Source organism: Engystomops pustulosus, chromosome 9, assembly GCF_040894005.1.
Source record: "Engystomops pustulosus chromosome 9, aEngPut4.maternal, whole genome shotgun sequence".
In the NCBI taxonomy this organism is placed as follows: Eukaryota; Metazoa; Chordata; class Amphibia; order Anura; family Leptodactylidae; genus Engystomops; species Engystomops pustulosus.
The window spans coordinates 13,599,403-13,622,969 of NC_092419.1; the positions used below are offsets into that span (position 1 = coordinate 13,599,403).

The 23,567-nt window shown below is 45.4% G+C and overlaps 1 protein-coding gene across 2 annotated transcripts; it reads left to right on the forward strand.

The window, feature by feature from the left end:
* Window positions 1-9,982: 9,982 nt before the first annotated feature.
* On the forward strand, window positions 9,983-22,390 carry CAPNS1 (calpain small subunit 1). Of its 2 annotated transcripts, XM_072123679.1 has the most exons (12): window positions 9,984-10,127; window positions 14,520-14,572; window positions 14,609-14,666; window positions 15,002-15,035; window positions 15,954-16,043; window positions 16,150-16,207; window positions 16,967-17,031; window positions 18,006-18,074; window positions 18,959-19,037; window positions 19,160-19,276; window positions 19,759-19,817; window positions 22,105-22,390. In XM_072123679.1, the coding sequence occupies exons 2-12, from the start codon at window positions 14,539-14,541 to the stop codon at window positions 22,129-22,131; spliced, it is 690 nt and encodes a 229-aa protein (XP_071979780.1). In that variant the 5' UTR covers window positions 9,984-10,127; window positions 14,520-14,538; the 3' UTR covers window positions 22,132-22,390. The 2 variants fall into 2 exon arrangements, with proteins under 2 accessions (XP_071979779.1, XP_071979780.1); XM_072123678.1 differs by having other exon boundaries at window positions 9,983-10,127; window positions 14,520-14,666.
* The last annotated feature ends 1,177 nt before the right edge of the window (window positions 22,391-23,567 follow it).

Sequence of the window (23,567 nt, forward strand, 5' to 3'; positions counted from 1 at the left end):
GCCCATCAAACCAGCAGTGCAAATCTGCCTCCCTGCCTTGTCTAAGCATTTGCATTACAATATAATTGTGAGTTATAACTCACCTTGCAGCCTGACAAAATCCTGGGGTAGTCATGCAGCTGAATGAGGAACAGGCTGTAGTCTCGATAAAATCTTGTTTATTTCATTAGGTTAAAAGGAAAATACTGTACACCATTCATTTCCCAATATAATTCCCACTATAATCGAACTCTGGAGGAGTTAAGGTCCGTGCTGGTGTAACGAAACAGGTCTCAGGTGTGAGCTGGGGAAAAATTATGTTGGACTTTGGTTTGGATGCATTTCAAAAAACAACATGTGACTTGTCTGTTTTACTCATTTCTCAGCTCTCAGCCCCCACCTTTGTGCTCCTCTCCTGCTCCATCAGAGAGATCACAGCCTGGTGAGCTGACATCAGTGGGGGAGGGAGGAGCTGTACAGGAGCACAAAGGTGGGGGCTGAGAGCTGAGGAGTCTGCAGCACAGACCAGCCACATGTTGTATTTTGAAATGCATCCAAACCAAAGCCCAACCTCTGGGACTACACAGAGGATTCTGTCAGGGTACAAGGTAAGTTATAACACACAATTATATTGTAATGCAAATGCTTAGAGAAAGCAGAAAGGCAGATTTGCACTGCAGCTGTGATGGGCTTCTGCAACCTGAGTTTAGTGAAAATGAGGTCCCTGGTGACAGGTTCCCTTAAAGAAGTGTCCTAGACACTTTTGTGTCACATGTGACCCTTTTGTGTGGCTGCACTAGTTTTCATGCGCACAAATTAGGAGGCATTCCGGTGCTCAGTCAGCCCGTGTGCCAGATTTATCATGCAAAGTCTGACAGTAGTGTGTTGCAGAAGTGTCAGAGCAGTGCAGGGGGCACCAGAATTCATGAAGAACGGACACCACTTTTGATGAATCTGGCGCCCCCTGCACACTACAAAGGACACTGCACTGTTCTTAGTAAATGTGCCCAATTGTATCAGGGTCCTGCAGCTTATAGTTACATCTTTATTATTATTTATATGTGACAAATAAAAAAAATATTGCTGCCAAAACAAGTATTTCAAATATTTAAAAATGCTGAAAAATCTGTGTGATGAAGCTCTCTGTCCGAGTGCCTGCAGCAGAGGTGTGTGACTGTGAGGAGGTGAGTAGCCCAGGGGTAAGGAGGGGTAGAAGCCACTACAATAAACCTCATTTCTTGAATGACAAACTAGAGCGAGGCGCAGCCACGTCTATCTGCAGGACGTCCCGTGCACAATATATCTCCCTGGGCTGCACCCTCACCGATCAGAATGAGCGGATTATATCTGTCTGCATTGTATGGACACCAGGGAAAGGAAGGTGCCGCACCATAACAAACCACAACTTATTATCATATAAAAATGCAGTATTAACCCCTTAACGCTGAAGCCACTTTTCACCTTCCTGACACGGACCATTTTTTAAAATCTGACATGTGTCTATTTAAGTGGTTATAACTTTGGAACGCTTTAACATATCCAGTTGATTTTGAGATTGTTTTTTCGTGACACATTGTACTTCATGCTGGTTGAGAAATTTAATAAATATATTTAGTATTTATTTATGAAATAAATGGAAATTTGGCAAAAATTTTGAAAAAAACAATGTTTTCCAAATTCAAAATTTTCTACTTTTTGGAAAGTTGGTCATAGCACTAAAATAACTTGATAATAACATTTTCCATATGTCTGCTTTAACTTGGCATCTTTTTTCAAACATCTTTTCCTTTATTTTGGATGTTAGGAGGCTTATAACTTTAGGTGCAATTTTTCAGATTTTTACGAAAATCATCAAAACCTACTTTTGGAGGGTCAATTTAGTTAGAAGTGACTTTATAAGGCCCACATGACAGAAACCCCCCACAAATGACACCATTTTAGAAACTACACCCCTCAAAATATTCAAAACAACCTTTGGGAATTTTGTTAACCCTTTGAGCGTTTCATGAGCGTGAAAGATAAATGAAAGTGAAATTAGAGAAATGTAATTTTATCTTACTATAGATTCATTTAACACTAAAATTTGCACCTTCACAATGGGTTAAAAAGGAAAATGCATTTTACAATGTTGAGGGCAATTCCTCTTGAGTATGCCAATACCCATTTTGTCACTGTACCCTGCTGTACGGGCACAGCGGGGCACTTGGAATGGAAAGAGTGTTTTTTCTTTTTTGCAGGGCAAATATGGCTGAAAAAGTTTACATGTGTCAGGATGCATTTGGAGAGCCATAGTGGTACCAAAACAGAGGAAAGCCCCAACATGAGACACCATTTTGGAAAGTACACCCCTTGGAGAGTTTAGCAACGTGTAATTTGTGTATTTTCCCCAATAGGTGTTTGATTCAATTAGGCCCCAAAAGGGAAAAAAGGTGAAAATTTTCTCAAAAAAGTCACTTTTACCCCCAATTTTTGTAAGCCACAAGGGATAAAAGATGAAACAACCCCATAAATGTGTAAAACTATTTCTCCTAAGCACAGAACTGCACCACTTTTGCATATAAAGTGTTGTATGGGTGCACAGTAGGGCTCAGAAGGGAAAGTGGGGCTTTGGCCTTTTAGAAGCCAGATTTGACAATCATCCTTTACATGTGTCAGGATGCATTTGGAGAGCCCTAGTGGTACCAAAACAGAGGGGAACCCCAACAAGTGTCACCATTTTGGAAAGTGCACCCTTTGGAGAATTTAGCAAGGTGTAATATGTGTATTTTCCCCTACAGGTGTTTGCTTCAATTAGGTCCCTAAAAGGAAAAAGGTGAACATTTTCCCAAAAAAGTCACTTTTACGGCTAATTTTTGTATCCCATAAGGCATTAAAGATGAAACAACCCCAAAAAATGTGTACTAGCATTTCTCCCGAGTATAAAATTGCCCCACACATGCAAATAAAATGTTGTATGGGTACGCAGTGAAGCTCAGAAGGGAAAGAGGGGCGTTGGCCTTTTAGAAGCCAAATTTGACAGACATCCTTTACATGTGTCAGGATGCATTTAGAGAGCCGTACTGGTACCAAAACAGAGCGGAACCCCAACAAGTGTCACCATTTTGGAAAGCACACCCCTTATAGAATTTAGCAAGGTGTAATATGTGTATTTGTCCGTAAAGGTGTTTGATTTAATTAGGACTTAAATAGATAAAAGGTGAACATTTTCTTATAAAGGTCATTTTACTCCTAATTTTATATAGCCACAAGGGATAAAAAAATGTAATAACCCCTCAAAATGTGTAAACCTATTTCTCTCGAGTGTAGAAGTACCCCACATGTGTATATAAAATGTTGTATGGGCGCACAGTAAAAGGAAAGGGGAATATTTGCCTTTTAGAAGCCAAATTTGACAGAAATGTTTGACATGCATTTGGAGAACCCTAGTGGTATAAAACAGATAAGAATCCGAAAAGTGACCCTAATCTTTGAATGCACACCCCTTAGAGAATTTTGCAATGTGTAATATATGTATTTGCCCCTACAGGTGAATGATCCAATTAGGCCCGAATCATTAAAAAGGTGAAAATTTTCCTATAAATGTCATTTTACCCCTAATTTATGTAAGCCACAAGGGATAATATATTAAATAACCCCAAAAAAGGTGTAAAACTATTTCTCCCGAGTGTAGAAGTACCCCACATGTGCATATAAAATGCTTTATGGGCGCACAGTAGAGGAAAAGAGGGATGTTTGTCTTTTAGAGGCCAAATTTGTAAGAAATCCTTCACATGTGTCAGGATACATTTGGAGAGCCGTAGTGGTACCAAAACAGAGGAAAACCCGAAAAGTGACCCTAATTGTTGAATGTACACCCCTTGGGGAATATAGCAAGGTGTAATATGTGGTGTAGTGTAATACAGGTGGTGAAATGAGCATTTTGAACATATAGGTGGTTTCCAAATATGATGTGCAACGGAGTCCAAGATGGAAATTGCAATTATTTCTGGAAAGTTCAGTGCCCGTTATGTGGCGCCCCTTATGAAATAATGGAGGGGTATAGGGAGCAACGTGACATAACAGTTGTTACAATTATTCATTTTACCGAAATTAATTCACAATAGGTTGGGCGTGAATTGTGAATGTCTAGTGTATAAGGAGGTAGAATATACCAGGGGACCAACTAAACTTTTGTCACTCTGGAGTTGTCGCAGGTCTCTTAGTAGTATGTAGTGTCCATCCTAACTTCTCTTTTGGAACAGACTCTTTATTGAGTCCTACCATTAGAAGCAGCAGAATTCACCGGGAAAATGCTGTCCTGGCAAAACACAGGAACATCTAAACCAGAGGTACTGGGGCCCGTCCTTCTTGTCCCAATATTAGTTTCCTAATATCTTCCTCTTGAAAACGGAGAAATGATACGGCAGGACATGCACATTGGAACAGCTCGTAAGAGTTGTACACCATAATCTGTACAATGTACACGGCCCGCACTTTTGTACCAAATCTTCGTTTTAGTAGGGAAATTATCACCAAGTGTTGCTCTTATTCACCCTAGCGATGCCCATTGTGACGAATATTGCTGCTTTTGGCTGGACCAAATCGACCAGCAAATAGCGGCAAACATGGACAGAGGGGGGCAACAAAACCCCTCTGGACCGCAAGGCAAAATTGGTGGCTGTCAGGAACAGCCGCCACCCTGCCCCGATCACCGTGTCTATAGACATGGTGACCGGTATTACTGACGTCATAAGTAAATTCGCTGCTATCGGCTCGTCTGAATTGATGAGCCAGTAGCAGCGATAATAAACTGGGGGTGTGTGGGGGGGACGTAACCCTTCTAGTCCATGGGGCAGGATGGATGGCTGTCAGGAACAGCCGCCGTCTTACCCCGATCAGTGAACAGCCGCCGTCTTACCCTGACCGGTGTTGGAAAGTCACTACCCGCCGCACCGTTCTATAACAACGCTCGTTAGGAATAGGCTATACAATCTTTATTTATTTTTTAAGCAATTTAGACAAATAAGGGCTTATTTTTTGCGAGACGAGATGCACTGTAAAAAAACTTAATTTTAGTGGGTTTTTAGCTTATTGAAGAAATTTTATTAACTTTTTACGTGTGGAGGAAAATAAAATCATCAATTCTTGTTTTGGATTTTTAGCATTTTTTTGGGGGGTTGTTCACTGTAGCATAACAATAATATATTATCTTTATTCTACGGATCACTACGATTACGGTGATACCTCATTTATATAGTTTTATTTTTATTTGTCCAATTTTATTGAAGGAAAACTAGAATAGAAAAAATTGCATTTGTTTTAGTATTGCCATTTTTATAGCAGCATAATTATAGTATTTTTTGGTTTACGGAGCTGGTTGTAAGCTTATTTTTTGCGTGACAAGTTGCTCTTTTTATTGGTATCATTTTGGTGCTTGTAACTTTTTCGGATCACTTTTTAGAACATTTTTTGTAAAGCAATTTGATAAAAAGTTTTAATTTTTGGCAAGTTTTTGGTTTTTTTTTTTTACCACGTTCACCGAGCGGGTCCAATTATGATTAGGATTTATTGTACAGATTGTTACGGACGCGGCGATATCAAATAAGTGGGGTTTTTTTGTGATTTAGTGTTTTTTATACTTTATTACCTGTGTAAAGGGAAATGTGGTGTTTGGGGGGACTTTCACTTTCTTTTATTATTTATTTTGACTGTAAAAAACCTTTATTTATTTATTTTTACTTTTTTTACATTTACTGACATCTTAGCTTGAACAAGTGATCTTCTGATCACTTGTTCAAGCTTTTTTACAGGTTACACAGTGCAATACAGATGTATTGCACAGTGTAATGTAAGACACTGAGCATGCTGCGCATGCCCAGTGTCTTACAGCCGGGTCCTGCCAGGAGGCAGGGACCCGGCACCGAGAGGAGGATCGCGCAGCCCCGGGCACCGGCAGTCCCGGGGCTGCGATCGGAGGAGCGGACCCCCCCGGTAAGCGCCGCGGGGGGGTCCGATTCACATTTAAATAACTTTAAATGCCTCTAACACACCGCGGTCAGCGCGACCGCGGCGTGTTAGGGGTTAACACACGCGATCGGAGAAATCTCCGATCGCGGGTGTTAGAGGCAGGTGTCAGCTATAACATATAGCCGACACCCGCAGCTTCTGGCCCCGGCTCCGTTCAGGAGCCGGGGCCATAAGCTTGACGTAATAGTACTGCATTTTGCGGGAACGCACCTCCCGCGATGCAGTACTATTACGTCAAATGTCGGGAAGGGGTTAAATGAAATCTACCCTCAACATCCTCCATGATAAACCAGGGACATTACTCATAGCTCCAGGCACCGTGACTGTAGTAATCATCTTATATTTATTACCCATAGCCCCCTTCATTCTAACATCAACTTTTAAAATTTTTGCTAACTACATGAAGTGCTCGTGGGGGTTTTACCAGACTACCTTATGTTGCAGATTCACAAACTGTTACACTGTTTCCCCCTCTGCTCGCTCAGCACTTTCCCCTCCATCTGCCTCACTGCAGCACTGGAAGTTTCAGTGAGAGGGGGAAGTGCAGGAGACAGTGTAACAGCCTTGGAAGCTGCAGCACCAAGGGGCTCTGGTAACAACTCCCAGAGAACTTCAGGCTCATCAGCATAATTTTTACAGCACTGTGGAATAAACATGTGTATTCCAGGAACGTGCCCGGGGAGCATGTCCTCACACTGCAGTGCTCTTAGATCTCAGAGCCCATTCCCTCTGCTGTAAGTGACCGCTGGAGTATAAAACTGTAACACTGTTACAATGCCAGTTACAGTGCCACATACAATCATTATGCCCCCACAACAAGACCAGTCACAATGCCCCTATCACAGTGCTGGTCACAGTGCCTCCTAGAGTGCCAGTCACACTTATCCTATAACGGTGCCAGGCATACTGCCCCCATGCTCTCACTGCTGTGCTGAGCTCTCTACTGGCACTGTAACCTGAAGTTTGGTTCATTGTTGATGGGGCACTGTGACGGGCATTGTTATGGGGCACTATTACTTTGTGGCATGGCATTGGCAGGGGGCACAGTGACAGGCACTGATATTGGAGCATTATGAATGGGACAAATTCATTTTCATAGTAAGATTGCAGATCCTCCAGGTAAAACTGGGGTCCTCACACTGCTGTGCTCTGTGCACTGTGCTGCACCAGTGACCCTCCACTCCTTGTAGAATTATACCGAACGTGTCTTAAAACCTTTACTGGGGCTGTAGTGTCGATCAGTGCAGAGAACTAAGAGCACAGCAGTGTGAAATGCTCTTATTTCACTTAGGGAAACACCATCCTGGGATGTACAGCCCTGCTGCTACTAACAACACACAGAGAGCTCTGATTACACATCTCCCCATGGCCAATACCTGACACCTTTGAGGTGTGTCACCTCGGGGCCGTATGTAGGGGCCACAAACGAGCCATAAGGCTGCATTCACACTACCGCAAGGGGGACGTATATACGGCCAATATACGTCCCCCATAGACAGCAATGGGCGCGCGGCGCACTACGGGAGCGGTACGGTAAAATAGGACATGTCCTATTTTTTCAGGGCATACGGCGCCGTGTGCCATATATCCCTATGGAGAGGGGCGGGGGTGAGCAGCGCTCTCCCCCTCCTCCTCTCCCCGCACGCTGCTGTGTGCCCGCCGTGCTACGGTACGGTGGGCACCGGTCGTGTGAATCCAGCCTAAATCTGAAGCCTGGGTCGTGGTCCGAGCCCTGGGAGACCAGTGACCGTGTGGGTCAGTACCGGATTGTGTGTCATTATAGATCCCCCTTTAATCCCGCAGATCAGAGCGGATTTTCTGGTTTCTGGCTGAATGTAAACTGAACCGTTTTAAGTAAACGTTTTTTTGGAACAGCGTCCGGAGATGCGTCACCCGGCACATTCCTGGGATGGAGGGAGCCCAGGGTGACAGACGAGCCACCGCCCCGGGGAAGAAGAACTGATAAGAATGATAGGATCACAGGGTGTGGGCAGCCTGACCCATCTGATATCCTGTATATATAACGACAGCGTAATACACCCCTCATTTATACACGTGTAGGGGGTCCTGACCGGCCATTAGAGGGCGCTGGATGACAGGAACGCTAGGTGCCAGGGGTGAAACTCGGGGACACCCCGACCCCCTCCCTCCCGGATCTGTATGTAATCTATAATCAATACTGGACAGGAAGAGGAAGCTGAACGCTGCTCATAGATGTCTCCATTAACCCCGTCACTTTCATAGACAACAGAGCTGCACAGAGCTTGCCAAATCCCTGTCCCCAAGGGGCTCACAATCTACTCATCCTACCAGTGTGTTTTTGGAGGGTGTCCATCATGAAAAACTCATAGATCCAGGCACCGGGACTGTGGTATCTTCTTATATTTGTTATGCATGGCCTCCTGCCTTCTAAAATCAACTTTTATGCTAATTATGCTAATGTAACTGAAGGGCTTGTTATAAGAGAACCTCTGTGCTGTAGCTTCACAGGTTGCTACACTGTCTCCCAGTCCCGCTTCCTGCTGTAATCTCTGCTGTAGTAGCAGCCTGTAAAGCTTCAGAACAGAGGTGCTCTGGTAACACCTTCAGAATTCATTAGCATAGTTGTGAAAGCTGATTTTAGAAGGAAGGAGGATGCAACAACTATAAGTAGATTACCACAGTCATGGTGCCTGGGCACTGGTAGGGGGGTATTACACCAGGCACTGGTATGGGGGGGGGGGGGTATTATTCCTGGCACTGGTATGGGGGTATTACACCAGGAACTGGTATGTGGGGGGGGGGGGGTATTATTCCTGGCACTGGTCTGGGGTATTATTCCTGGCACTGGTATGGGGGGTATTACACCAGGCACTGGTATGGGGGGGGGGGGTATTATTCCTGGCACTGGTATGGGGGTATTATGCCTGGCACTGGTATGGGGGTATTACACCAGGAACTGGTATGTGGGGGGGGGGGGGGGTATTATTCCTGGCACTGGTATGGGGGGTATTATATCTGGCACTGGTATGGGGGGTATTATATCTGGCACTGGTATGGGGGTATTATATCTGGCACTGGTATGGGGGTATTATGTCTGGCACTGGTATGGGGGGTATTATTCCTGGCACTAGTATGGGGGTATTATGTCTGGCACTGGTATGGCGGGTATTATGCCTGGCAGTGGTATGGCGGGTATTATGCCTGGCACTGGTATGGGGGGTATTATTCCTGGCACTAGTATGGGGGTATTATGCCTGGCACTGGTATGGCGGGTATTATGCCTGGCACTGGTATGGGGGGTATTATTCCTGGCACTAGTATGGGGGTATTATGTCTGGCATTGGTATGGCGGGTATTATGCCTGGCAGTGGTATGGGGGGTATTATTCCTGGCACTAGTATGGGGGTATTATGCCTGGCACTGGTATGGGGGGTATTATGCCTGGCAGTGGTATGGGGGTATTATGTCTGACACTGGTATGGGGGGTATTATTCCTGGCACTGGTATGGGGGGTATTATTCCTGGCACTCGTATGGGGGGTATTATTCCTGGCACTGGTATGGGGGTATTATTCCTGGCACTGGTATGGGGGTATTATTCCTGGCACTGGTATGGGGGTATTATTCCTGGCAGTGGTATGGGGGGTATTATGTCTGGCACTGGTATGGGGGGTATTATGTCTGGCACTGGGGTCACTGTGTGACCTGCCATGTAGCAGCAGTAGGCACTTCCCTCTGTGCTCCCTGTGGACGCGGTTATTTCTGGGTGAGCAGAGATAGTGAGAGCCATGACAGCCCGGATACATATCACACAGCAGAAGCGCAGGGCGTGGAGCAGCTGTCATCTGTCCCTGCAGTAACACTGCAGCCCTCACCCGGTTCTCCTCCTCATACAGCGCTATGTCAGTGTGTCTGCACCGCGCAGCCATGTTGTGTAAGTTTATCCATATGAAGAACTGGAGATTGGTCTCCACAAAGATGGCGGCCGAGTACAGCTCGGCAGGAGACAGTAGGAGATGTGCGAATGGCTTAGTGGGCGTGGTTGTGTAGTGGGCGTGTCCGCTGCTGTCAGCACAGTGATTCACTCCAGCAGCCGCGCCCTGCCCGGAACCGAGGGGGAGAGAGAGGATCGGGGAAGCCCGGAACCTGCAGCCTGGGAGGGTGAGTGCAGCACCGGACCGAACCGGCCCCTACTAAGTGTATAGGGTGGTATGATGTGTATACAGTGTAGTGGGGATGTATACTGTGTGTATATATGTGTAGTGGGGATGTATACTGTGTGTATATATGTGCAGTGGGGATGTATACAGTGTATATATGTGTAGTGGGGATGTATACAGTGTGTATATGTGTAGTGGGGATGTATACAGTGTGTATATGTGTATTGGGGATGTATACAGTGTGTATATGTGTAGTGGGGATGTATACTGTGTGTATATATGTGCAGTGGGGATGTATACAGTGTGTATATGTGTAGTGGGGATGTAGACAGTGTATATATGTGTAGTGTGGATGTATACAGTGTGTATATGTGTATTGGGGATGTATACAGTGTGTATATGTGTATTGGGGATGTATACAGTGTGTATATGTGTATTGGGGATGTATACAGTGTGTATATGTGTATTGGGGATGTATACAGTGTATATATGTGTAGCGGGGATGTATACAGTGTGTATATGTGTATTGGGGATGTATACAGTGTGTATATGTGTAGTGGGGATGTATACAGTGTGTATATGTGTAGTGGGGATGTATACAGTGTGTATATGTGTAGTGGGGATGTATACAGTGTGTATATGTGTAGTGGGGATGTATACAGTGTGTATATGTGTAGTGGGGATGTATACAGTGTGTATATGTGTAGTGAGGGATGTATACAGTGTATATATGTGTAGTGGGGATGTATACAGTGTGTATATGTGTAGTGGGGATGTATACAGTGTGTATATGTGTAGTGGGGATGTATACAGTGTGTATATGTGTAGTGGGGATGTATACAGTGTGTATATGTGTAGTGGGGATGTATACAGTGTGTATATGTGTAGTGGGGATGTATACAGTGTGTATATGTGTAGTGGGGATGTATACAGTGTGTATATGTGTAGTGGGGATGTATACAGTGTGTATATGTGTAGTGGGGATGTATACAGTGTGTATATGTGTAGTGGGGATGTATACAGTGTGTATATATGTGTGGAGCGTGGATGTATACAGTGTGTATATATGTGTGGAGCGTGGATGTATACAGTGTGTATATATGTGTGGAGCGTGGATGTATACAGTGTGTATATATGTGTGGAGCGTGGATGTATACAGTGTGTATATATGTGTGGAGCGTGGATGTATACAGTGTGTATATATGTGTGGAGCGTGGATGTATACAGTGTGTATATATGTGTGGAGCGTGGATGTATACAGTGTGTATATGTGTGGAGCGTGGATGTATACAGTGTGTATATGTGTGGAGCGTGGATGTATACAGTGTGTATATATGTGTGGAGCGTGGATGTATACAGTGTGTATATGTGTGGAGCGTGGATGTATACAGTGTGTATATGTGTGGAGCGTGGATGTATACAGTGTATATATGTGTGTAACGTGGATGTATACAGTGTGTAACGTGGATGTATACAGTGTGTAACGTGGATGTATACAGTGTGTAACGTGGATGTATACAGTGTGTATATGTGTGTAACGTGGATGTATACAGTGTGTATATGTGTGGAGCGTGGATGTATACAGTGTGTATATGTGTGGAGCGTGGATGTATACAGTGTATATATGTGTGTAACGTGGATGTATACAGTGTGTATATGTGTGTAACGTGGATGTATACAGTGTGTAACGTGGATGTATACAGTGTGTAACGTGGATGTATACAGTGTGTATATGTGTGTAACGTGGATGTATACAGTGTGTATGTGTGTGTAACGTGGATGTATACAGTGTGTATGTGTGTGTAACGTGGATGTATACAGTGTGTATGTGTGTGTAACGTGGATGTATACAGTGTGTATGTGTGTGTAACGTGGATGTATACAGTGTGTATGTGTGTGGTGCACTGTATATAATGTATGTGGTGCACTGTATATAATGTATGTGGTGTACTGTATATGTTGCACTGTATATAATGTGTGTGGTGCACTGTATATAATGTGTGTGGTGCACTGTATATAATGTATGTGGTGCACTGTATATAATGTATGTGGTGCACTGTATATAATGTATGTGGTGCACTGTATATAATGTATGTGGTGTACTGTATGTGGTGCACTGTATATAATGTATGTGGTGCACTGTATATAATGTATGTGGTGCACTGTATATAATGTATGTGGTGTACTGTATATGTTGCACTGTATATAATGTATGTGGTGCACTGTATATAATGTATGTGGTGTACTGTATGTGGTGCACTGTATATAATGTATGTGGTGTACTGTGTGTGGTGCACTGTATATAATGTGTGTGGTGCACTGTATATAATGTGTGTGGTGCACTGTATATAATGTGTGTGGTGCACTGTATATAATGTGTGTGGTGCACTGTATATAATGTGTGTGGTGCACTGTATATAATGTATATGTTGCACTGTATGTAGAGTAGATATGTACTCCCTCCCTCTCTCCCCGGTATATAATGTGTGCGGTGCACTGTATATAATGTGTGCGGCTCAGTCCTGTCCTCTTCCTCCTCCTCTCACACTTTCCACAGTTATAATATTTTTTGTAACCCCCCCCCCCCCCCCCCCCGCTTCCTCTGTGTGTGACGCCTCCCCGGTATCAGGAATCATCTGATACAATGTGTATATAGATAGAGCTATGTGGATGTATAGGTATAGCTGAATGTATACAGTGAATGTATAGGTATAGCTGAATGTATAGGTATAGCTGAATGTATACAGTGAAGGTATAGGTATAGCTGAATGTATACAGTGAAGGTATAGGTATAGCTGAATGTATACAGTGAATGTATAGGTATAGCTGAATGTATACAGTGAAGGTATAGGTATAGCTGAATGTATACAGTGAAGGTATAGGTATAGCTGAATGTATACAGTGAAGGTATAGGTATAGCTGAATGTATACAGTGAAGGTATAGGTATAGCTGAATGTATACAGTGAAGGTATAGGTATAGCTGAATGTATACAGTGAATGTATAGGTATAGCTGAATGTATACAGTGAAGGTATAGGTATAGCTGAATGTATACAGTGAAGGTGTAGGTATAGCTGAATGTATACAGTGAATGTATAGGTATAGCTGAATGTATACAGTGAATGTATAGCCGCTTCCCCTGTGTGACTCCTCCCCAGTGTCAGGAATCATCTGATTCATTGCTGAAGTCTTCGTACGGCTCAGGAGATGCTACCGGGCGCCGCTTATCCCCCTGTGTAGTAAGAGAACGTGGCCCTTAGAGTGAGGCCCATTGCAGATAAGCCGCCTATCATTGAGTCTGTATACATCATTAGGGATGTTGTGTGGCTCTATGACGCCTGCGCGCAGTCTGCGCACCCTCGCCAGTATATCCGTCCTGCTCCCAGTTTCTGCAGACTCATCCCCTTTTCCTAGGATTCAGGACTCCGGATCGGTCTGGCTCCGGGCAATGCGCTGGAGTCTACCGCCAGCCCTGGCACCGGGCTCACTACTAGCATGACCAGTCCCTCCATACATTGCACTACGTGGCGGGACTATCCCCCCGGGGGCAGAGGGGGCAGGTGTGTGACATTGGGGAGGGGGCTTGTAGCATTCACCAGGGAGCGGTTACACCTCCGCATTCCTTCCTAACCAGCCCGACCGGTGTGTGCGTTATTATATACCGCCATATACTGCACCCTGTCTGCATAGGGATCCGCTCGCAGGTTGTTCATCGCTGCAGGGAAGGTTTTGATGAGCCCCCTGATTCCTGAGCGCACAGTCACGGACCCTCCCTCCATTACCTGCAGAACCGGTTCTCCCAGCCAGTAATGTATTTACTGTAATACACGGGGGCGGAGGGCAGGGGTACGAGGACCTAGGCGGGGTCTGTGTCAACATCATCAACAGAGGAGAACACGATTGTGTGTGAATCCTCTGATAAGCGATTGTCTATAAGCGATTGTCTATAAGCGATTGTCTATGAGCGATTGTCTATGAGCGATTGCATCCGGGGAACTACGGCATCTATAAGGTCCTATTAACAATTTAGTGGGGTTTTAGGTCTCGGGTCCCAACCCTATGGCCCTTACAGATTGGTAAAGTGTGATACCCGACTGATGGCGGCTGGTACATGATACCATAGCAGAACCCCAAATGGACTGACTAAGCTGCAGTACCAATGGCAGCCACACACACGTAGAGCGGCGCCACTACAGAGTAGACCCCTGAACTCTAGTGCCCGTGGCTGTCTATACATGTTCGATAATGTCCAGTGAACTTGTGTGACCTTTAGCTATTCCTTCCCATTTCTCCATAGACATGCATGCTTGGCCCGGCTGAGCGTGCATGTGTTCTCATCATGTGTTACCCGTGGTTACCGATAACATGCGATTCATTTTTTTAATGTTCTCAGTTCTAGGTAGACGACAACAATGTTCCTGATCAATCGTTATGGAGGCGGAGGAGGTGGCGGCGGAGGTTTCTTCGGTGGTGGAGGAGGAGGTGGAGGAGGGGGATTTGGTGGCAGTGGACTGTTCGGGGGAATTCTTAACGTTCTCAGGTATGTACTCACCTCCAGTTTTCTTGACCGTGGTCCAAATATTCCCCTTGTGTGAAGCAGTTTAGAGTTGCTTAGGAATAGCGCCTCTATTGTTCAATGGCCACATGTGGTACTGCAGCTGGGCTAGATTCATATGAGACAGAGCGGTAATACAAGATACGGAGAGTGGACAGGAATGGCGCTGGTTTATAGACATCCCCTCAGAAGTGTCTCCCAAAAAGGGAACCCAAGGGGCACAGACACAACTTATATGTCTGATGTGAACACAGTCCTATCTACATTCATGAATATTTTAGATCCTATTCTAATCTGTAGCCGTTTTTTATTCTTTACAGTGACGCAGCTGCAAACTACAACCCAACTCCTCCGGTAAGAATTCATCTCCTCTTAAAGGGGTTTTCCAGGGCTGGAGGCCGTCTTTGTGCTGAGGATCCATCCTAAGGATAGTTCAGAAGTCCCTATTTTCTGTTCTATAGCACAGTCATATTAAAAAGATAAGGATCTCATCTTTCAGATGACATGAGGCTTATGGTTTTGCCAGCTACAGAACCAGAGATAACGGCAGCTAAAGAAATAGTTGGAAATGGAAGCTGCAGTTAAAGATCCAGTTATCACTTATTTTTTAATTGCCGTAATGTACAATTTTGTAGCTCACAGAACCATGAGCTTGATGAGATACTTATCTTTAATATGACACCAGCAACATGTTTCTAGGTGCTACAGAACAGAAGGTAGGGGGCTTATAAAGTGACACTTGCTATGTAACTACTAAACTTGACTCGTCTTATGTGAAAATGTGGTGAGACGAGTCATATTTACCTGACAGTGGGGGGAGATTTTTTAATAGGTAAATGGGGGAGATTTCACATAAAAGGGGGAATACTTGAAAGGACATTTCATCCCCTAAATGGGAGTTTAGTGGGGTAAAACCTGCTTACAGGTTCCCTTTAAATTGAGCCTACTGATTAACCCGGCTACTGGGGGGGTTGTCTGTCAGTGTAACGCTGACAGGCTGTAATGCTTTACATTTGTAAAAAAGAGAAGTCCTGGCTTTGTTCTTGGTACTAAAGGTCCAAAACAGGCTGGACTATAAAGGGACCTCCCCTCATTGGACTTATTGTCAGCTGTGCATTTAAAGAACCATTAGTCTTCCTCCTCTTAAAGGGACGGGCTACGGTAAATGCACAGTTAGTGGACAGGAATAGATGTAGTGTCCCTTGGGTCCCTCCTATTACTCCTTAAAGCTTCTCTTCCTAATTGTCCCCCCCCCCCCTCCTCTCTCTCCAGCCCCCACGGAGCCACATTTCCGTTGTTCAATCAAACGAGAGCGAAGAGGAACGGAATTTCCGCCGGCTCTTTACCCAGCTGGCCGGAAATGTAAGTTATGTGGATGTGCTGGCAGCTGTTCCAAGGTTGGCACCGTCAGTGTTGTCATAGGGAGGTGACGCTCAATGTGTAATAACGATGACTCCTGTTTCTTTAGGACATGGAGGTGAGCCCAACCGAGCTGATGGGAATTCTCAACAAAGTCGTCGGACGACGTGAGTGTTACTTTGATTTACATCAGAGGGTGTTCCCTTAAAGGGGGATTACATATTTTGACTACTGATTACCTATACTTATGGTTACTGATCAGTATCACATCAGCGAGGGGCTGACACCTGGTACCGCCATGACCGATGCTTTCAACTTGGTCCCATTTATTTCAATGACGGGGACCTGCAATACCAATCACAGCCACTATACTTTGTACGGTGCTATGCTTGGCAAAGAGACTGCAGTGCTTGGCCACATCGACAGTCCTGCCTAGAAAGATGTCTTTCAGGGCACTCTTAACCTGGGGTAGTGCAATCCAGAGAAGTGATGCAGCACGGAATGCGCTTTCAGAAACTGGAATGGGAGGTTGGGGAATTACGGAATGTTGGGGATTACGGAATGTTGGGGAATTACGGAATGTTGGGGAATTACGGAATGTTGGGGAATTACGGAATGTTGGGGATTACGGAATGTTGGGGATTACGGAATGTTGGGATTACGGAGATGTATAATTGTGCTGTACGGTAAAGAGATTTGTGGCTACGGGTAGTAATTTAAAGGATTTGTCTATATTGTGGGCATAGCCTTTGTTCCTGTGTTGCAGTACTAGGGTCCCCTGTAGGGAAGGGTTAAAGATCTTGGGTTCCTGGTTTTAGGTTTAGGCTCATTTGACTTCCATGGAAGTTCCCCCGTCACATGTAAATATTTGTACACAGAGCTGTATATGTCCCGGAGCTGTGACGCGTCGTCCTTTTCTCTTACAGACCAAGACCTGAAGACGGACGGGTTCAGCATCGACTCGTGTCGCAGTATGGTGGCAGTGATGGATGTATCCTACTGGGAATACTAGTGACTGCAGGCTTCAAGGGGTTGTCCACTTTTAGCAAATAATATTGTTTGTGTAATGAAAAGTTCTACAATTCCCAAATATTCTTTCTGTATCAATTCCTCAGTTTTCTAGATCTCTGCTTGCTCTGATAACTCTGTAATATAACTAACACTGCACCTGTGTGACATCACATGACCAGGGATATAATAAGTCTTGCACCTGTGTGACATCACATGACCGGGGATATAACGGGTCTGGCACCTGTGTGATATCACATGACCATGGATATATTGAGCTGTGCACCTGCGTGACATCGCATGGCAAGGGATATAACAAGCCGTGCACCTGTGTGACATCACATGACCAGGGATATAACAAGCCGTGCACCTGTGTGACATCACATGACCAGGGATCTGTGTTTAGCCACAGGAAGTACAAAGTGAAGTTTCCTGTAGAATGACAGCAAGCAGAGCTCTAGAAAACGATACAGAAAGTATAAATTGTAGAACTTCTCATTACACAAAACAATATCAATTATTTGCTAAATGTGGACAAATCCTTTAAAGGGTATTCCATTCTTAAATATTTATGGGGGTCTCGCCTTGTTGATCTTTTCAGTGTCCTCTGACCCGCTGGTTCCCTCATCTAGATGGAGAGGGCACGTTGGCCATAACTGCACTAGTGCGGCCCTGTGGGTCAGGGGATGGATGTGGATCCTGCTCCTGCGTCTCTCTTTTGGATAGGTCTTTTGTTGTTTTGCTGAGATATATGTCTCCATGGTAACAGACTACAATCCAGCCCTGTGTAGTCTGATCCTGCAGTCATCCATAGCTCCCATGTAGCTCTGCACTTGATTTGCATATGTAAATTGCCAGCGTCTTATTCATGACAACCGCCTGTAGTTGCCTCGAGTGATGGAATATGTTATTACTGTTTATGCAAATGTGAGTTTGTACCTTGACGCCGCTGTACAGAGCGACAGCACCGGAAAACTGGGCTTCGAGGAATTCAAGTATTTGTGGAACAACATCAAAAAGTGGCAGGTAAGGAAAACTACAGATCGTTCTGTGCCATCCGACACCTGCAGGGGGCAGTAATGAGAGGGACATAGCAATGTCCAGCCAATGTCTCATCATGTGTATTGTGAGGTTCTGCAGCAACTGAGGCCTGTATTGTTAGGTTCTGCAGCAGCTCAGGCCTGTATTGTGAGGTTCTGTAGCAGCTCAGGCCTGTATTGTGAGGTTCTGTAGCAGCTCAGGCCTGTATAGTGAGGCTCTGCAGCAGCTCAGGCCTGTATAGTGAGGCTCTGCAGCAGCTCAGGCCTGTATAGTGAGGCTCTGCAGCAGCTCAGGCCTGTATTGTGAGGCTCTGCAGCAGCTCAGGCCTGTATAGTGAGGCTCTGCAGCAGCTCAGGCCTGTATTGTTAGGTTCTGCAGCAGGTCTAGGCTGTACTGTGAGGTTCTGCAGCAGCACAGGCCTGTATTGTTAAGTTCTGCAGCAGCTCAGGCCTGTATAGTGAGGCTCTGCCGCAGCTCAGGCCTGTATTGTGAGGTTCTGCAGCGGCTCGGGCCTGTGCTGTGTGGTCCTGCCGCGGCTCGGGCCTGTGCTGTGAGGTCCTGCCGCGGCTCGGACCTGTGCTGTGAGGTCCTGCCGCGGCTCGGGCCTGTGCTGTGAGGTTCTGCAGCGGCTCGGGCCTGTGCTGTGAGGTTCTGCAGCGGCTCGGGCCTGTGCTGTGAGGTTCTGCAGCGGCTCGGGCCTGTGCTGTGAGGTTCTGCAGCGGCTCGGGCCTGTGCTGTGAGGTTCTGCCGCGGCTCGGGCCTGTGCTGCGAGGTCCTGCGGCGGCTCGGGCCTGTGCTGCGAGGTCCTGCGGCGGCTCGGGCCTGTGCTGCGAGGCTCTGCCGCATCCATGATTTTCTGTTTTCTGCAGGCTACCTACAAGAGATATGACGCTGACCGATCGGGAACCATCAATGGCAGTGAGTTGCCGGGAGCATTCCAAGCAGCAGGTAGGTGGACAGGAAGCGGAGTTGGTGTGATGAGCCGCGGTATATTAGCGATACATTGTCCTATGTAGCGAGTGTGATGGATACAGAATCTGTGTTATTTGTGTGATTTCCTTCTTCTCCAGGATTCCAGCTGAATGGTGAGTTGTATCAGATGATCAGCCGCCGTTATTCTGATGAGAAGGGAGATATGGACTTCGATAACTACATCTGCTGTCTGGTGCGGCTCGACGCCATGTTCCGTAAGTTCTACTACACGTAACCCCTTAACGACACGCGCTGCACTGTGTTAAGGATGTACGGAGAAGGATCAACCGTTCAAGTGCCACAGTCAAGCACAACTGCACCACTTAAATGCTAGTAGTGCATGGGTCTTGACATCTTGTATCTGATGGTAGCCCCCTGTCCATTGTAATGTCAGTGGGGGCAGCCAGGACAGCCAGAACTGGGTCCATCATCTGATCTGGGTCTTTTTAGGACCTAACAGTAACACTTGTTGGAGGTTCCCAGTCACATGACTGGGGTAGGAAGCTTCCTGACCCATGTACACAACACTTATGGAAGGGTTAGCATTAAGGGTGTGTATTATACATTCTTAAACCTGCAATACCTGCTGCATCCTCTGAACAAGGCGCTGTTACTATGGGGGGAAATCAGACCATATCACAGAATGATGGGAGACTAATGCCTGGAGGGATTTATACTTCACCTTCTTGTTTTTCAGGGGCTTTTAAAGCTTTGGATAAGGACGGAGATGGGAAGATCAGAGTGACAATTCAGGAGGTGAGAGCTGCGATGTATTGGTTATTAAGGAGGCCATGTTATCTATGGTAATCTGATGTAGGCTGAGCTATTAGTCATGGAAGTATCTGACAGCTAGCAGAATAGTGAGTGCAGCTCTGGGGTATAATACAGGATAAGTAATGTCATGTATGTACACAGTGTCTGCACCAGCAGCAGAATAGTGAGTGCAGCTCTGGAGTATAATACAGGATGTAACTCAGCATCAGTACAGGATAAGTAATGTCATGTATGTACACAGTGATTGCACCAGCAGCAGAATAGTGAGTGCAGCTCTGGGGTATAATACAGGATGTAACTCAGGATCAGTACAGGATAAGTAATGTCATGTATGTACACAGTGATTGCACCAGCAGCAGAATAGTGAGTGCAGCTCTGGGGTATAATACAGGATGTAACTCAGGATCAGTACAGGATAAGTAATGTCATGTATGTACACAGTGACTGCACCAGCAGCAGAATAGTGAGTGCAGCTCTGGGGGATAATACAGGATGTAACTCAGGATCAGTACAGGATAAGTAATGTCATGTATGTACACAGTGACTGCACCAGCAGCAGAATAGTGAGAGCTGCTCTGGAGTATAATACAGGATGTAACTCAGGATCAGTACAGGATAAGTAATGTCATATATGTACACAGTGACTGCACCAGCAGCAGAATAGTGAGTGCAGCTCTGGGGGATAATACAGGATGTAACTCAGGATCAGTACAGGATAAGTAATGTCATGTATGTACACAGTGACTGCACCAGCAGCAGAATAGTGAGAGCAGCTCTGGAGTATAATACAGGATGTAACTCAGGATCAGTACAGGATAAGTAATGTCATGTATGTACACAGTGACTGCACCAGCAGCAGAATAGTGAGTGCAGCTCTGGGGTATAATACAGGATGTAACTCAGGATCAGTACAGGATAAGTAATGTCATGTATGTACACAGTGACTGCACCAGCAGCAGAATAGTGAGTGCAGCTCTGGGGTATAATACAGGATGTAACTCAGGATCAGTACAGGATAAGTAATGTCATGTATATACACAGTGACTGCACCAGCAGCAGAATAGTGAGTGCAGCTCTGGGGTATAATACAGGGTGTAACTCAGGATCAGTACAGGATAAGTAATGTCATGTATGTACACAGTGACTGCACCAGCAGCAGAATAGTGAGTGCAGCTCTGGGGTATAATACAGGATGTAACTCAGGATCAGTACAGGATAAGTAATGTCATGTATATACACAGTGACTGCACCAGCAGCAGAATAGTGAGTGCAGCTCTGGGGGATAATACAGGATGTAACTCAGGATCAGTACAGGATAAGTAATGTCATGTATATACACAGTGACTGCACCAGCAGCAGAATAGTGAGTGCAGCTTTGGAGTATAATACAGGATGTAACTCAGGGTCAGTACAGGGTAAGTAATGTCATGTATGTACACAGTGACTGCACCAGCAGCAGAATAGTGAGTGCAGCTCTGGGGTATAATACAGGATGTAACTCAGGATCAGTACAGGATAAGTAATGTCATGTATATACACAGTGACTGCACCAGCAGCAGAATAGTGAGTGCAGCTCTGGGGTATAATACAGGGTGTAACTCAGGATCAGTACAGGATAAGTAATGTCATGTATGTACACAGTGACTGCACCAGCAGCAGAATAGTGAGTGCAGCTCTGGGGTATAATACAGGATGTAACTCAGGATCAGTACAGGATAAGTAATGTCATGTATATACACAGTGACTGCACCAGCAGCAGAATAGTGAGTGCAGCTCTGGAGTACAATACAGGATGTAACTCAGGGTCAGTACAGGGTAAGTAATGTCATGTATGTACACAGTGACTGTACCAGCAGCAGAATAGTGAGTGCAGCTCTGGGGTATAATACAGGATGTAACTCAGGATCAGTACAGGATAAGTAATGTCATGTATATACACAGTGACTGCACCAGCAGCAGAATAGTGAGTGCAGCTCTGGGGTATAATACAGGGTGTAACTCAGGATCACTACAGGATAAGTAATGTCATGTATGTACACAGTGTCTGCACCAGCAGCAGAATAGTGAGTGCAGCTCTGGGGTATAATACAGGATGTAACTCAGGATCAGTACAGGATAAGTAATGTCATGTATGTACACAGTGACTGCACCAGCAGCAGAATAGTGAGTGCAGCTCTGGAGTATAATACAGGATGTAACTCAGGAGCAGTATAGTATTTGTGCATGTTATTGGACAACCCCTTTAACACTTGTGCTCCTCTCCTTGCAGTGGCTGCAGCTGACCATGTATTCATGAAGCAGGAGAAGCCCCTTCCGTCTGGAGCTGTGAAGACCTCTCCCCCCTGTCCCGGCTGTATACATGCCTGATTTTTTTACACTCCTTATATCTTTCTAAACCTCATTAGAGAAAATATTTTACACTTTATTATTGGGATGTGAGCTGGGTCCCCGGTACTGGTTGGAATATGACGGGCCGGCACCATGTACTGTGTGATGCTTCTCTTATATGCTGTGTAATGCCAGGCCGATGACAATAAATCCAACCAGTTCAAGGATCCAGTGACTGATGTCGTGTGTGGGGCCCCGGGGGCGCCGACCCCCCCGTGTATGGAACTCTTTGAAAAATCAATCCATGGTCCATCATCCAGTTACAATGTGTAACACAGAACCACAGTCACGTGTCTCTGAAACATAGGTCCTGTACTCACAGCAGCATAGGCACCTATACTATGCTGCTGAGAGTCTCTGGCCCCTGCAGGACTACGATTCCAACTATGATCATTAGACATGTAGTAATATTTGCCTTTGGCCTCCGTACACCGCATCTGCACCTTGTTTGACAAGGGGGTGGAGATAATCATAAGGAGGCGGGTTTATGTTTTAACAATATGTGCTAATATTTACAAAAATTTTGGCAGATGTTCTTGGTGTAAACTTTAGGCATCTATAGACATCAGCTATAGGTAAACTTATTTTCAATGTATGGAGGCCAATGTATGGCATCTTTCCTTCTAAAATCAACTTTTACAATTATGCTAATGAGTATGAAGGGCTCCGGAAGGGAGGTGGAAGTGCTGAGAGAAACAGCGTAACAGCCAGTGAAGCTACAACACAAAGGAGCTCTGGAAACACTCCCACCAGAGCCCTTTTTCTTAGCATAATTGTAACAGTTAATGTTAGAAGGAAGGAGGCCATGGATAACATAAATAAGAAGATAGCACAGTCCCGGTGCCTGGATCTATGAGTAATGTCTCTGATGGGTTTTGATGGGAGTTTTCCTTTTAAGGTTTTAATTCAGAGGGATAAGAGACCAGAATGACCATGGATTTTGCTATCTGTCACTAGGGTGTAAATAAAGGGGTTGTCAGGACCGGGACCTAAGCGTAACATACGTTCAGTTGGAGAGGCGGAGAGCTGAGCGCTCCTCACCCCTCCCCTCTACATAAGGAGGCTGCTGCTGGGCTGTACTTAGGGCACAATGCAGTCCTATGGCAGCTGTAGTATGCTACCTGCCGTTCGGCCGCCATATACGTCTGTGTGAAAGGGGCCCAAGTTCTCCTCTATCCACAGGATACTTTGCTCATCACTGGGGCCTCTATGGTTTGTCCACGACTGACAAAGGATTTGTTGTACCCCCATATTATAAGAAAGCTTGGTGCGCATGCCCCATCACGTTCCTTTCATGTGGGGTACAGTGGACGCCCGTTCTCGCGATTCACTGTTCTGTAGATT